At 42.3% G+C, this 15,598-nt stretch overlaps 2 protein-coding genes across 13 annotated transcripts in view; one reads left to right on the forward strand and one right to left on the reverse strand.

The window, feature by feature from the left end:
- Window positions 1-15,598, reverse strand: part of LOC147251807 (partitioning defective 3 homolog B-like) — a 268,899-nt gene that overhangs the window by 233,247 nt on the left and 20,054 nt on the right. For 11 of the 12 annotated variants that reach the window (XR_015118686.1, XR_015118684.1, XR_015118681.1 and 8 more), the window contains exons 3-5: window positions 7,738-7,877; window positions 4,430-4,645; window positions 4,175-4,311 (exon numbers count right to left, since the gene is read on the reverse strand). Coding sequence is in view for 6 of the 12 variants with exons in the window: in XM_086219749.1 (XP_086075875.1) it covers window positions 4,175-4,178 (4 nt within the window). In the remaining 6 variants the exon portion in view is untranslated. The remainder of the gene's footprint in view (window positions 1-4,174; window positions 4,312-4,429; window positions 4,646-7,737; window positions 7,878-15,598) is intronic. The other variant, XM_086219747.1, reaches the window with a different exon arrangement.
- LOC147251809 (melanoregulin) lies at window positions 4,045-9,642 on the forward strand. Its single transcript, XM_086219756.1, has 5 exons — window positions 4,045-4,349; window positions 4,444-4,684; window positions 6,850-6,940; window positions 7,032-7,201; window positions 7,836-9,642. Exons 1-5 carry the CDS (start codon window positions 4,273-4,275, stop codon window positions 7,911-7,913), a joined length of 657 nt encoding a protein of 218 aa, XP_086075882.1. The 5' UTR covers window positions 4,045-4,272; the 3' UTR covers window positions 7,914-9,642.

Raw genomic sequence — 15,598 nt, forward strand, 5'->3', positions numbered from 1 at the left:
TCTCTGTTCCCTGATGTATTAGTGTGATATTGGCTATTTCCTGTTTTGATGGCAAGTCATTTTAAAGGTGGACAGAGACACAGATGGCCCGGTCACCTCTTGGCAATGGTTTGTGACTGGCATGATTACTGTGTGGTCTCTCCTAGTTTGTCTGCCCCTTTCTATTCCACTGGGACGGTCCTCATTCCCTCTATCAGCCCTCTTTTTCAACTATATCGTCTGTTGTTCCATCTCTTGGTGCATGACCAGCGAGAAAGAATGTTATTTTCATAGTTAACTTGTGGAGAATGTAAGGTCAACAGTTTGAGCCCGTTATCGCCAAGCAGGTGGCTGACAATGAAGATCTGTCAGTCACAAAGGTTATGATATGCTATTTCAGACAGAACAGGGCAGGAGAACTTTTCCTATTCTTTAATAATAATAAAAAAAAAAAGCAGGATTACGAGAGAGAGTGGAACTGAGATAATGAGACAAAGATGAAGGGTTAGCTCTTTTTCTCAAAGGAGCTTCCAGGACATTCGTAGAAACTCTTGAGAGGAAGTTGGAAAGTTCATCATGGTTAAGTAAATAAAATAAATCACCGCTGGGCTCCCAGGGCTGAGAACTGGGACAGTAAATTTCTCCTGTTTTTACAGGGGCACCTATTACACGTCTGCACATCAGCGTATCCTCTTCCTCTGAAAATAAACGATTCACGCTGCAAAGAGGAGCTGCTACCATTTGACAATCATATTAGTAGAGTTAAAACCGTACTTATGACATGATCTACTGCTAATGACATGATCTGTGAAAAACTGTGGGAGGAATACGGACGAGTATCTTTAGAGTGTAATACCGCATCACAAAATTAGGCCTGGATATATTTCTTGAACGGGTCTTTGCCTGAATTATTGCCTGTGGTTCAAACTAGCTTCAGATTATTTTAACATTTTTTCTCCTTGGCATAAAATCTGAGCAAACAGAATAAACTTCTTGCTAATTAGTGGCTAATTTTGATTAAAGAGGTTGTTGAGGACATTATACATCATCATGCTAAAAGAAAAAGGGGCATCAAGCCAGTTTTGATAACCGAAATCATGCATTCATAGTGTAAGGCAAGGCAAGGCAAGGCAATTTTATTTGTGTAGCCTGTTTTCACAAACAGTTTGTCTCAAAGGGCTTCACATGGCATCATAACAACATCCTCTGCCCTTAGACCCTCACATCGACTGAGGAAAAACTCCATAGAAAACCCTTTAGTAGTTCGAGCACAGTGTAATGTTAGTTTTGCACTTAAAACAATTGCATTTACGCTTCAAAAATCATAAAATAGTACCTTGAATGAGCAAAATACGTAATTCTCAGAAACTTTTGTCAACCACAGCTTTTTTTTTTTGGCAACAATCTTGAATCCCATATGAATATCTCATTGACTTTCAGGGCAAGGGAACCCATGGAGATGCTAACGTTCTGGTCGGCCAATAAAAACATGGCATTGCTGAGGCACGCAAAAGGAAAACACCATTTTACTGCTGTCTTTTCAACACGTTGTCGACCAGAATTTCACCTCTAAAACCTTCACATTTTCAAAGCTGTGACAGGATTCGTGGTACTCTTCTGCTCTTCTAAAACACATGTGTTCACATGAGTACCACACACATTCAAAATGATGAATAGAAGTGTGTGAGAGAGAGAGGGCTCCTCGAATGTGGACCATGACACATCGCAGCCGTATACTTTTATGGTTAATCAATGTAGATGACACCATTTCTTATACACTGTCGCTGGCAATCAATGAGAATTATGCCATGCTTTTTAACTGTCACCGGCAATCAATGAGGGTGGCGCCATCCTCTGCATCTCCTGATGATTATAACGGGTTATCAATAATAAAGCGGGCTTGAGGTGACATATCATCTAGTAATCCATGATGATAGGTAGATATGTGATTGTGTGTGTGGTGATGTGATGCCAAAAGACAGAGATGTGTGAGCACAACGAAGCAGAGAGAAGACTGAGAGACAGAGGAACTGGCGAGACTGGAGAGAATTAAAGTGACAATAAGTTCAGCGGTCATATTTCAAATCAACAGCCTGTCCACAGACTGGAGCTGCACTGGACATCCTTCCTTCCTCTCTTCCTCCCTTCCTTCCTTCATACAGTCTACGTGCTCACAGTCATGCTTGTCATGAAAAAGTCATTAATGCTAAGATTCTGAAGCACAATCATGACAAAATTCTTCCATTTGGGCTTTTTCACTGAATACCAGTCGCAGTCAAGGCTGATGTGAAACGCTACGACATGATGCACTACTTTCCATTGTTTCTTTTCTGAAATTAGTATATTTAAATTCCCATCTTCAAAGTAAACACATGTAGAACGCCACACAGACCACCCAGACAGCCACGTTATTTACCCTGCAGCAGAGCTGCTGGTAATCGTTGTGGTACAGCCTGATAGCTCAGTTAAAGTGGTTCCATATTATGTGTCACTTGCATCCATGCTCAATGATTTTAGGCCTTTCACACGATCACCGTCACTGTGACAGGGTTAACCTGATGAGTGCGCCAAACATACACAAATAGATGGAGGAGCTGGTGATTAACCAAACCAGCCAGACTCCCCTGTCAATCATAATCACAATCCAACTGTGTCCCTGCCCAGTCCTGGTGTGGGTGTGTGTGTGTGTGTGTGTGTGTGTGTGTGTGTGTGTGTTATGTGGCCAGAGTATCGTTATGACTGTAGGCAAAGTGATGGAGGAGTGAATAGTTTTTATACGCAAAAATCTCTGTTTATGTTGAGGTTTGTTGTAATTTAATTTGCACGCGTGCTCACACACACACACACACACACACACACACACACACACACACACACACACACACACACACACACACACACACACTCTTAAGGAATAGTCATAAGATTGAAGGGTCCATCACTTAAAGTCACAAACTGTTCAACTGCACTTTATCAACGTTACATTGTTTGGGGGGGGGGGGGGTATCTTCTCACCATAATCCTACAGAGATGTTCCAAATATTTCCTCCTAATTGAAGGCATAACCAAGTCAAATTTTATGGATTTACTTGTTAATTCGGTATACATAATGAGGTGTAATGAATTTTACAAACATTAACTTTATGTGATAATTAACAAAAATCTCTTCACAGCTGAAGATGATGCTGGAAAGATAAACCGGCTGCAGTCAGATAATAAAATGAGTCTCTTCCTCCTGCAATGTTTCCACAGTAGCTGACATTATAGCATATTTCTGCAAAACAACATGTACCATCACTCATTTAGATGTTCACATTTATTGACTATGTCTTCCAGCATTTAAAATATTCATTCTGGAATTATAAAAGCGGACTTGAGTGTTGCTCACTGTCAAACATCAAACTGAAGCTGAGGGACAGGACGGGCCCCAGACCCGCGTGCAGAAAACAGTACAATACTGCCCCCTGTTGTGGAAAGGAACCACAACATTGTGGAAGTCTGCCCTCTCCAATCTTAGTACTTCCATGGCAGTTTTAGATCCAGGTATCATAAACATATGACGAGCATTTTAAAATGTGTGTCATCAACTCAGAAAGGTGACTCGATACTTCATAGAGGTGATTTAGAGGGATATCTTTTTTTTTGTGTTTATAAATCTTCTAATTCTTTGACAAAATTAAATGAAAATTTTTTAACACGCAAGCTTGAGAGAAAATTAATGGTTCAACAATAAACATCACACCTCCCTTATTACTATTCATTAGCAGTTAACAGGTTTCTTATCAAAGGGTCATTATCTCCACGAGCTCATGTCGGCTTATATTTATCAAGCTGACACCTTGACTAATACGACGAGGACACCACGTTGTCATGCTGACAAAGGAGCTTTTTTACTGGTATAAACATGGGAGTAACAGGGAATATAACTCAGTTCTGTGGTGTCAGTAGAATCATACACTACAGGTTGTACTTGTGTGTTTGTGAGTGTTTTGTGCTCAGCACCAGAGCTAGAATGTCTTCCGCATGGCTGAATTCATTCACTCCTGAACTGTCCTGTTGTTGTCCTGTTTGGACTCAAATGGATAATGTAATTGAGCGACGGCGCTCATTCAGGACGGAGCTCAGGGGAAGGGGGTTGGACATGAGGTAGGAGGCTTGTGTGTGTGCGTGCGTGTGTGTGGACTCATAGTCTTACACATGAATGCGGATAAGAAGATACTTCCAGAGGATTGTGGAGGAAACCCGTAGCAGAAGGTGTTGTGGAATCAGGAGCATATCGTTCAGAGAGGGCCGATGGGTGCCAAGTACACCGTCTGCTGCTGTCGTTATTACCTGAAATACAACACAGAGGAGAAAAATGCTATTTTGCGGTGAGATACATCTTTCCTGCTGTTACTCGAAAACTGAACAAGTTGATGACTTTCAAGATTTCTTCGATGTGTCCTTTTACCCTTTTCTCTCCAGTACGCATTCCAGTGCAGCCTCCAGGCCACCACAGCCCGTATCCAGTGAGTCCAGTGACAGTGACACAGGCGAGCAGAGCCTTTTTGGGCCACAACATGCAAGGAATAACCCTTGGAAGGACCGGCACAGCCACAGGAGCTCCATCACAAACCCACCTGGTGACCCCGCTGTGAGACAAGGGTCTGACAGAGAGTTACAGGCTCTGATCAGCATGAGAGACCAGACCGACCAGGCCACAGAGGTGGGACACACACACACACACACACACATACACACACGCACAGACACACACACACGCACAGACACACACACACAGAAAATGCAGCTTTCAATCTTTCAAGCAAGAACATTTACAGGTTTTTGACTCAATTTTTGGCCAAGATCCAAAATCATGATGTCTCTGATAATAATAATGATAATAATACAACACTTTCTGCTCAAATTCATCATATAGCTGTGTATGTGAATCACAGCAAAAATGATCCCATCTACGGCCATCTATTGACAAAAGATACATATTTAATTTTTGTGTCCAGATGCTGTTTTTTTTAAATCCCCTCATGAACTACCAGGACAAAGTATAATTCACTAATTTGGTCCCTCTTTCTTATCTGTTCAGCTCTCTAATGTCATTATCCAATTATCCTGAGGGGGAGGAGGAGGAGCAGGAGCAGGAGGAGGATACATGGGGCTCTCACAGATGTCTTGGACTTGTTTTGATTCACATCTGTAATGAGACCTAGATTCCAAAATAGCGTGTAATCACATTAGAGGAGTTTAATCTGGGGCTTTTTGCTTGACTCGAGGTAAAGTGAGACAGACATTTTCATACCGATGCACCCTCACCTGGATTCATCTCAAGAGGAAGTTGACATGTCAAGGCTTTGCTAAATCTCCACGCAGTAGGGCAAAAGTCTCTCCTGGGCATTTATGGAAGATGGATGTCAGGTTTTTACTCTATATTCAATAATCGAAAATACAAACGCTGTAGGTAGTTGGTGCTTGAGGTCTATCTGAAGCTGAAATCAGCGCTCACATGCACAGAGAGAGGAGCCCCGCTGCTTAATCGACTAACTCAATCAGGGAGGCGGGACTTGTCACACAGCAACTAATTGTAGGTTGTTTATCAGACCTAAAACGCTTTGCATGTAACCGTGTGTGACCGGTAACATCTGTGTGATTTAAAAAATAGAGGTTTTTTTGTTGCTGTTTTGAAATGTTCCAATCTTATAAGGAGTCCTGCACACATCTGTAACATGGAAAACTTCCATCCATCCATCCATCGTCTTCCGCTTATTCCTACATTAAAGGTCGCAGGGGGGCTGGAGCCTATCCTAGCGTCAATGGGCGAGAGGTGGGGTTCATCCTGGACAGGTCGCCAGTCCATCGCCGGGCCAACATACAAAGACAAACAACCATTCACACTCACATTTATACCTACGGTCAATTTAGAGCAGCGTTTCTCAAAGTGTGTGGCGCGCCCCAGGGGGGGGCGCGAGTCACCCAACTTCCAAACATTATTTCCCCCCTCACCTTTCGCTTTGTTTATGGTTCCGCCACGAAAAAAATTCCGACGTCCAAACATGAGTTCCCCCCTCCCCTTTTCCCCCCAGTGAGGGGGGGAACTCATGTTTGGACGTCAGAATTTTTTTCGCGGCGGAACCAAAGCGCGCTTTAAACCTCTTTCATAGCAACTGTTGTCAGGTCTGTTTTTAAAATGGAGAGATATTAAACAGTGATGAAACACATTTTATTTCATTTTTTCTAGTTCTGAAAAACTAAAGGAATGTTTGTAATTTTTAACAGGTCAATAAAGTTAAACATGGCCTATTTTGTCAAAAAATTTGGCGTGGGGGGGAATGACAATTTTTCTCCCTCCAAAGGGGGGAATGACAGAAAAGGTTTGAGAACCACTGATTTAGAGTATCCAATCAGCCTTGTCCCCAATTGCATGTCTTTGGATGGTGGGAAGAAGCCGGAGTACCCGGACAGAACCCACGCAGGAACAGGGAGAACATGCAAACTCCACACAGAAAGATCCCGTGCCCGAGCCGGGACTCAAACTTGGAACTTTCTTGCTGTGAGGCAACAGTGCTGACCACTGCACCACCGTGCAGCATGAAAAACTTTATTGTACAAATCCAAACACTGTTACGAGTTACACTTTTGCAGAGGGATTATTTGTTCCTTTAAACATGCAGGATTGCAGTTTGACTGATGAGCAGAGATTGAGTTTGATGAGCATGTGACAGCCAGTGTTCATGTTAAGAATAACGGGCTGCAGGAGACAGTGGACGCATTGTTGCTGAATGAATTCCCTGGAGGAGATGTAGGTCACTCAAACAGAACGTTCACTGAACCTTTGCACGCGCCCTCAGACCTTTGTCCTGCATGTGTTTCTTTCAGGAGTGGGAAAAGCTGAATTTTGACATACACACTTTGCGCTACACCCGACGAGAAATCAGATCTCGATGGAAGAAAATCCTGCTGCAGCAAGGTGAGACTCCTTGATTAACAGTAAACATTCGACAGTAGTCAAGGGTCTGACCCCCTTCCCCCTCACCCTTCCCTCATGTTCCTCTGGCCAGGTTATCAGTGTGAGGTGGATGCCTTGCTGAGTGTGAACAGACAGAGTCAGCGGATCAGTCGAGACCAGGAGCAGCTCAGCAGAGCAAATGACTTGCTGACATGGCTGCTGGACCACACCTCGCTGTTCCCCCCAGGGACGGACCACCACAGCAAATACATTTACGTCATGGTGATGTAACACACTCACTCATGAGGGGGAGGAGAGAGAGAGGGGGGGGGGGCATGTGGTGATGTTCTGTAGCAAAAAGACTGTTGCTGTTCAAAGATTTTTTTTCTGTGTAAATTTGTAGGAGAATACTTTTAAATAATTACATAAACATTTGTAAAACACTGTTTAAGAGAGTTAGATTTTCATTAGAACTACTGTTAGTCAAAGCTGTGGGAAAGCATTTGAAACATGTAGCCTTGTCTATGCACAAGTATACTTACATTTAAGATGAAGTATTTGTGATAGAGGCTCATGAATGTGCTGCAAGTTGAAGGTACAATGCAGTATTTTCCTTTGAAATGTAGTACAATGGTATATTTACATGAAATAGGACTACTCAAGTAATGTAGAAGTACCTTTGAATTTTACTTAAGCACAGTATTTTAGTAAATGGACTTCAGTACATTCCAGCACTGTTCATAACTTCATTGAAAAGATCCAGCACGATATCACTCCTCATTTTTATCACTTAAGATCTGTGTTGATTCATTTCTCACCTTTATTTTTTTCTTGTCCTCCGTCTCTCCTCCCTTCATCTGCCGTCTACACTGGATGTCCGTCTCTGTTCGCCTCCATCTGTTTCGAACGTCTCCAGGACCGCCTGGTGTCCCTGGACAGCGCCGACGACTTCGTCAGACTGGCAACAGAAAAATACCCCAAGAAAGAAGGATGAGAGACAGTGACTCTCATACACGCAAAAAAAGGTCTCGTGTGGACAAGCTGAAGAAGAAGTCTGACTTTAGCATTTTTAGGTTTATTATTACAACAATCCATATATTCATTTTGGGTATGTGGGACCTGAGCAAATCTTTTTGATTATCGATGTGTCTTGCTTTGTGTTTGGCGGTGAGGGCCTTGTATCAGGAGGACATGTTTGCAGTGACCACAGGATCATTTCCTCACTTTGAGTTTGAACACGTTCTCTGTGATTCCCTTGACGGTTGCTCAGCTAGGCTACTTGAAGTGATACATGGAGAGAGTTGAATTCGTCTTTCAGTGAGTCACCACGTAGAGATCTTTATCACTCTGCAACTTCACCGTGACTACAGAATTCAGAAAACACCTGCCACTTATTTTAAACTTGAAGCTTATAGACACCAACAACTGACACTAGAAAAAAAAAAAAAAACACATCCAAGGCAACAGTTTACCATCTCTCCCTCTCCTCCATTTTCTAGTTTGTTAGTCTTTAGCTTAAATCACAGTGTTTGTGGATTACTGAGCATATAACTAAATAAAAATGATAGGGATTGCACTGGACACTGTGTTTTAAAGTCCTCGAATGATTTTTTTTTGGGACAGTTCTGCTGATTTTAGCCATTGGCTTGGAGCGAAGCACATGCGTCTAGCTCTTACCATATTCAGCAGTACAAAACAGGCGGCGCAGAACAGAAAACATGTCTGTGAGTGTTTCTTTAGGTCTTATATGTGACGTGTAGAATACAGCTGTTAATTTATTACTTCATTCAAGTATTTTTCATTTGTGTTGTCGTGCCATAACAAGGCACTAGCGGAGTAGCACGGAAGCCAAGTATTCTGCTACTCTGCTCACTTCCGGCTGACTAACGTACAGGTAAATGTACTTACTGATAAAAAAAAAAAAATTGAAATGTTTTGATGCTGTTTGTGTTTTTTCAGGCGTTTGAATCACTTTAGCACAAACTTCGTGAATGCATTTTCTGTCAAATCCGATTGATAGATAGAATGCATCTAATACAGATATAATCATTATTCAGTTGTTTCTTTCTCACGAAAAAAATATTTACACTCCAGAGAGAGAAGTCTGACTGACAAACAATGGCATTGTATTTCTTCTTTTGTCCAGAGGGGGGCAGCACATAGTCATAAACCATCTTAAACTGGATGGAATTAGGACACAACTGCAGGCAGAAAATATTTTTATCACACATGGAGCTGAAAAATTTGACATTATATAAGCCATGATATCCTTTCAAAAACACAAGAGTATGAGCCCTGCAGTTAACCTTGAAAAAACATTTAGATGTAATTAGATACTATTTTGTGTGTGTGTGTGTGTGTGTGTGTGTTGTTTGTTTCGGTGTAAGAGTGTTTACAACATGTATCCAAGCAGTAAAAAGATAAATGTAGCAACAGGGTGCATGACATCAGTCTATCCATGGGAAATTAAACTTCCTTCGCTTTCAGTTGAGCCTGAGATATTCCGGCGTTGTGCAGCATGCAGATGATAAAGTCTTATGTTTCACTCCAAACCATTTTTAAAAAATAATTGCAGGGCTGTACACACACTCTCTGAACCGTACACACCCACTTGGGCCATAATGCTACCCTCAGGTTCAAAGAGTTTTCATGGAGTTTGTGATTTTGATATGTCATCCACACATGCATGCGTGTACAGACACTCAGAAAGAGAAAGTTCACTCTGACCCAGATATTGCTCTCCCCAAGGTCCTTTCCCAAGTTTGGGAAACAGATGTGGAGCTGAAAGAGGGGGCTGTCGGGGGAGGGGAGGGCTACAAGGGGTGGACCAATGGTCTCGCAGCACTGAAAAGCACCTTTTTCTCATTATACCACTGTATGTGTGCATTTTCGATTGTGCAATGCTGACATCATTCTTTAAACGCTGAAATATTATCTGCTGTCCCAGAAGTGTGCAGGAGACGGTGGTCAGTGTATTATTGGACTGAAATGTGACAGCAGAGAGACGGGAATGATTAAGAGTTTGATTGATATTCATGTACAAGGACTGAAGGAAAAAGGACCATCAAATTCTGGTAGCCCACCTTCTGCTGTCAATCATCTACTTGTGTGTGTGTGTGTGTGTGTGTGTGTGTGTGTGTGTGTGTGTGTGTGTGTGTGTAGCCTTTTGAGGACAGGCAAGTCCACTGTACTTGTGGGATCCAACATGCTTTGTGGGGACCACACAGCTTTAAATGTCTGCCTGAAGGTTTGAATGATTTAGGATTGTTAGAATTAAAGTCTTCTTTTGTAAAACTTTTAGTTTTACACAGAATACACTCGGGCTCGTCTTCTTGTTGAGATGGGATGATTGATATCGGTACAAGAAATAGGAAGTGAGGCACAGCTGGCTGTTAGCTTAGCGTAGCATTAAGACCGGACACTGGGGGAAACAGCTTGCCTGGCTCCGTCCTAAGGTAACAAAAATCCGGCTGCTGGATGTCATTCCACTTGACAGCAGTTGATCTCCTCATCAAACTCTCTGCCAGAGTATTTCCCACAATGTTGCTCTCTGACTTGAAGCTCAGGATTCGCCTCGGTGATAAATTTCACATGGTCAGGTAGGTCCAGTGTAATAGGAGTAAAAAAGGATTGGGAAAGACACTAAATGGATGAAGACAAATGAGCATGGGCTGCTTGCTGCCACTTTTATTCAGGATCAACACAAAAGTGGTGAATGCACTGTTAAAAAGGGAACTTTAAAATCAGACAACTGTCTACGTGTGTGATTTTTTTTAACATACGTGGAAAGATTATCAAGCTTCAAAGGCATCATCCGGTAGAATCGGTGAAAACAAGATTAAAAGAATGTGTGAGCTGGTAATGTCCTGCTGAACTGGAAGTGCTTTATTTGGGCCATCAAAGTGTGCACACACCTGGATAAAGACGACTTGCAGTTGTTAGCAGTCGGTCTCCATTAGCATCAAGCTAAACATATGTGGCTAAGGTTTTTTTGAATTCTGGAGTCACCAAAAAGTCATGCGGGGGGGGGGGGGGGGGGCGGACTCCATAAGTTAAAGACACCCAAGCCTGAGTCACTGAAAGACAAAACACACTTTTTGGGTGAAGTAATGTGTTTCACCACATCCTCCTGCCCCCCCATGCCCCTATGGTCTACCCCCACCCCCCTTCCTCTCCATTGTGTTATGTGTAGAAGTTAATAAACACAGGTCTGCTCCTGAGTTTGTGCAGTCTGTCACTGAAGTCTTCCAGCTCAGTCAGTTTACACAGCAGCTGTATGATTCATGAGGTTAAGACCTTCATGTTTATGTCCAGATAGAAGTTTACTGACAAACCGTTGACTTGGTTAAATATCCCCATGTGTGACTAAGGGACACTTGGGCCTAAGAGACAGCTTGGGGTTTATTACAAGCATCACAACCTAACTCTAAATTAATTAAGGGATGCATGATAATGTTGGCAGGTCATTTGTTTTTTAAATATAATTAGTGTTTTTGATGGCCAATATTTGCTTTGGTCCAGTTTGTTCAAATCTTTCTCATCTTTGCTCATCATCTGTTGTGGAAATGAGGAAATACACATTCTATGGACTTTCCAGATATTTTGGAAATTGAGTAAATTGTTTTTCAGTTATTTTAATATGTGCAAAATGTCAATATAATATGAACTTGCTTCTATATCGATAACACTGACATCAGGAAGTGTCTGCTCGTGGCTACAATCAGTTGCAAATATACGCATATCAGATAACGGCAAAAAAACCCAACGTTGTGCATCTCTACATCAGTTACATCCCTACGTAAGCATCACAACGTTGAGTGGAAAATAATTAGTGGGTCACAGGTGTGATTCAGATCTGCTTCAAAATTCAGTGAGTTGTTCTGTGGTTCTCACTCCACCCTTCAAATAAATTTGATGAAATCTCCCCTGGTAGTTTTCGTCTTCAACGGGACGGCGAAGTTCTATTCGGTGCAGAAAAGCAGCTCCAGATCTTTTGGGAGAACACACATCTTTTTCGCTTCATTTGGGCAGGTCCCTATTTGAACGCCAATCATCACCATTAGCTTGGGAGTAAATGATACATAGATCCCAGATGTAGTTGTCTATATGTGCAGCATATAGGTGTGTATATGCATGAGTGTTCCCTCATGTGGTTTGGGATGTTGAAGTCATCTTATACAGCTGCTGAAGCCACATCCTTTTTCCAAACCTGCCAAAACTCACTGACCACATGGGTGGACGTCTTCATATTTTTTCCACTAAATGATGGCACCGATGTTGTCCCTGTCACCAGAGCACTGGCGGTTAGTTGCTCTGATGGAAAGTAAAAGAAGGATTACTTATAAAAACCACAGCTTACATTATCCAAGCTGCCTCTTTCAATATATCTGTTCTCTCGAAGGCTCTCCTGCAATGAAACTAAAACTGGCTGGGTGGATGAGGGTCAGATCATGTGTGTAATCAGCTAAAGAAGAAACGTAGAGCGAGCAAAAAGCACCCCTTCTCAGACAGTGATTCACTCCTTCTATGATCGCCTGCTGGGCTTTTCTATCAACACTCCTCAGAGGCTCATTCATTTACCTGCCCTGCAGTCACAGAAAACCAGTGAGCAGCCCCACGTCACTGCTCATCTACAGTAAGTGATTCAGACGTGTCTCGTGCTGTGAAGACTACGCTCATTCTGACAAAAGAGGGGAGGGGCCGCCTTAGACGCTTTAGACACACTGGCACTGATGTCGAAAAATGACAGAGCAGGTGGTAGACTGTGTTGCTCAAAGGAAAGCAGACAAAATCTTTCATTTTGGAGTAGATATTGCTAATAAAGATGCACAGTTATAACCTCTTGACAACCATAGTTCAAAATCTGAGCATTACCTGTGTCAACGTCAGTGCTATAAAACATGGTCGGGCAAAGTTGTAAAAGTTTTGGTCGAGGAAATTTTTGGCATTTGAAATGAAGCTGGCTCGAATGTAGGAGTCATTTACAGTATTTCACGTCTATGGACTAAGACACTTTGTGCTATTTATGTGGACTAACAATAATTTCCAGGAGACATAACCAAACCACTGCTTGCCTAGACCAGCATCAGCATTTTTACCAATTGGGGACATGTTTTTTGTCCCCAGTTGCACGTGCTGTCCCCACCAATTGACTGGTCTTAACTCTGGTTTGTTTCCATTAAAGCGACCCAAGGAAGAGAGAGTCCCTTAGTCACATTGTTGAAGATGGAGACGAGGATACACCTTAATCACACAATGAAGTGTTTTTTTTTTGTTGCAGCACATACAGAAAACTGCTTTACGATACTGTCCCAGTATCCAGCATTATTAGGAGGGAAAGACTTTCAGGTCACATTCCAGGAGGAAACTCTGACGTAACCTGGATGGATATAATGTGGGCGCGTCCTCAGTCCCTAGACAGACTTGTGTAACATGTTAACTAGAATATGAATGGAATAGTCTATGAGATGCATCATATATACACATAAGTAAGAAAAAAAAGTTTTTTGTTATTATCAAAGAAGCCAGCAGGACAATCAGGATGCAGCAACTTCCTCTTTGCAAAAAGCATGGAGGTTTCTCCTCAGCTCTGACCACCCACTCCCGGAGGAATTTGCCCTTCTCTTGTCTAGGTGGAGATTGTATACAGGTTCCTCAAGGTAAAAAGCTATAAATTGTGGCCTCGGAGGGGCAATAAAAATACCTAATTTGCAGTAAACTCTGACTTATTATGGGGACCAATAGTTTGATATTTTTAATGAGCAGGCATATTTTGGTTGTTAGCGGTAAGGCCTGTAATTTAAGTCCAGTATGATGTGTTTTTGCCCTCTACTGTAAATCACATTCACACATACCTGGTGATGTCTTCAGCCTGAGGGTTGGACTATTTTAATCTATTTTAAGGTAGGAAAAACCACATGTTTATGCTGTTGACTGTGTATACCCACGTGTGTGTGTGTGTGTGTGTGTGTGTGTGTGTGTGTGTGTGTGTGTGTGTGTGTGTGTGTGTGTGACAGAAGCAGTGCTGGAATACTACTCTGATTCTAAATGTGATTCCATGAGTGAATCCACCACAGGACGACCGAACACTGACTTCATATTCCACATCAGTCTCTTTAGCTGAGTTTCCGTCCCTGTATTTTATTCTAATTACAATATACTGAATTATATAAGTTGAATATGAATGACAAAAACATCCAGTTCGACTGAGGTTACGGCCATCATTCATGCTGCACCCACCACGTCAAGGGGCAGAAAAGTCATTACAGCAAGACTCACCAGAATGAGCATGTTTACAACATGTTTTTTGCTCAAATAAACTCTGTATGAATGTGCATTTTTTCCTCACGAGAAGGGGTTTTGGTGTCGTAGTAGTAGTAGTAGTAGTAGTCGCCGTGGTCCAAATGAACACCATACACTTGATGGTCAGCAAGAACTGTCAACAGATATGAGTAGTTTCAGCCACATGTAGATCAGCTGACTATGACTTCAAAAAGGTTTCTTTTACATTAGACCCTCGTCCACGCCTGTGGGACCTTCTGTCTGATGCTGTCAAACACTTACAATCCCTGTGTGTCAGTGACATCAGTTGTGTTTCTATTTCACTGCCAAGCAAAATCTGACCAAACTTTAACTGAAACTGGAGCAAAAAAGAAATCAGAGTTAGGTACATATTTTTGTTAGAAAATGCCATGATAAGCCATGCTAAATGTGGCTGTAACAGAGTGGAGGAAGAAGTTCTCTGGACCAGTTACAGCTGTCTACTAGTGAAATATGGAGAAAGGTCTAGAGGAGTGAGTTGTAATTATTCTTTCATACCAGCTAGTATTGGAAATACTTGCATGCCGTCCAACGACCAAGACCAAGTTTGGGAAGAAGGCTGCTCAGTCATGTGAGTTCAAGAATCACAATGTCCGGGCGTATTTAAAAATGAGGGTTTCATTTTCCATTTTGAGGCAAAAACTACCTCAAGCAAGAGAAGAAATGTTCTTGTGCAATTGAATTTTTTCCAAATGTTGCCGTTTCAGTCGACATTTTCTGACATAATACTTCAACATGTGCCATGGAAACATGACTAAGGATACAGACAACTGACATGCAGCAGCCGTTTCGGTCACAGTGTTCATACTCAATAATGCGCCAATTCCAATAACGGCCATCATTTAGACCTAACGCTAGGGACAATAGGTAAGATATTGTTAAATAGATGCCATCTGAGGATGTGAGTGACTCCCTCTGGCTGTGAAAGTGCTGACACACACACACACATACACAGACACACACAGACACTTCTAGCCTGCGTCTGTGTGTGAATCAGTGTGTCTATAGGCAGGTAGGGCGTGAGGGTATGTTTGCACTGGGATATGTATCTGCCTGACTTTGCAATCTCCACTTTCTGTGACTCACCGCCCAGATATTCACTCCAGTGGGTCTACACACACACACACACACACACACACACGCAGACATGACATTCACTGGGCTTCCACCATTATGAGCTCATTGAAAAACAGCTGCCATTCCCTCTCAGAGGTCAAATGAGGGGGAAAGTCTCCTTATCTGACTCTCATCGCAGGTCTGTGCACCGTCTGCATCACCGTCTCACTTTTGTCGGGGCGTCTATTCATCTATACTTTATGGTGGTTATGACTCTTTATGTTGAAGGCTTTGGTTATGACT

Source organism: Aulostomus chinensis, chromosome 12, assembly GCF_037954235.1.
Source record: "Aulostomus chinensis isolate RoL2024-O1b breed Wild chromosome 12, RoL_Achi_v1.0, whole genome shotgun sequence".
NCBI classification, from domain to species: Eukaryota; Metazoa; Chordata; class Actinopteri; order Syngnathiformes; family Aulostomidae; genus Aulostomus; species Aulostomus chinensis.

Excerpts from the sequence above, each read along its gene's own strand:
- LOC147251809 (XM_086219756.1), top strand. The coding sequence starts at position 4,273 with ATGGGTGCCAAGTACACCGTCTGCTGCTGTCGTTATTACCTGAAATAC. Across the intron at positions 4,350-4,443 it reads GAGAAAAATGCTATTTTGCG|TACGCATTCCAGTGCAGCCT; the intron begins GTGAGATACATC and ends TTTTCTCTCCAG. Across the intron at positions 6,941-7,031 it reads GAAAATCCTGCTGCAGCAAG|GTTATCAGTGTGAGGTGGAT; the intron begins GTGAGACTCCTT and ends TCCTCTGGCCAG.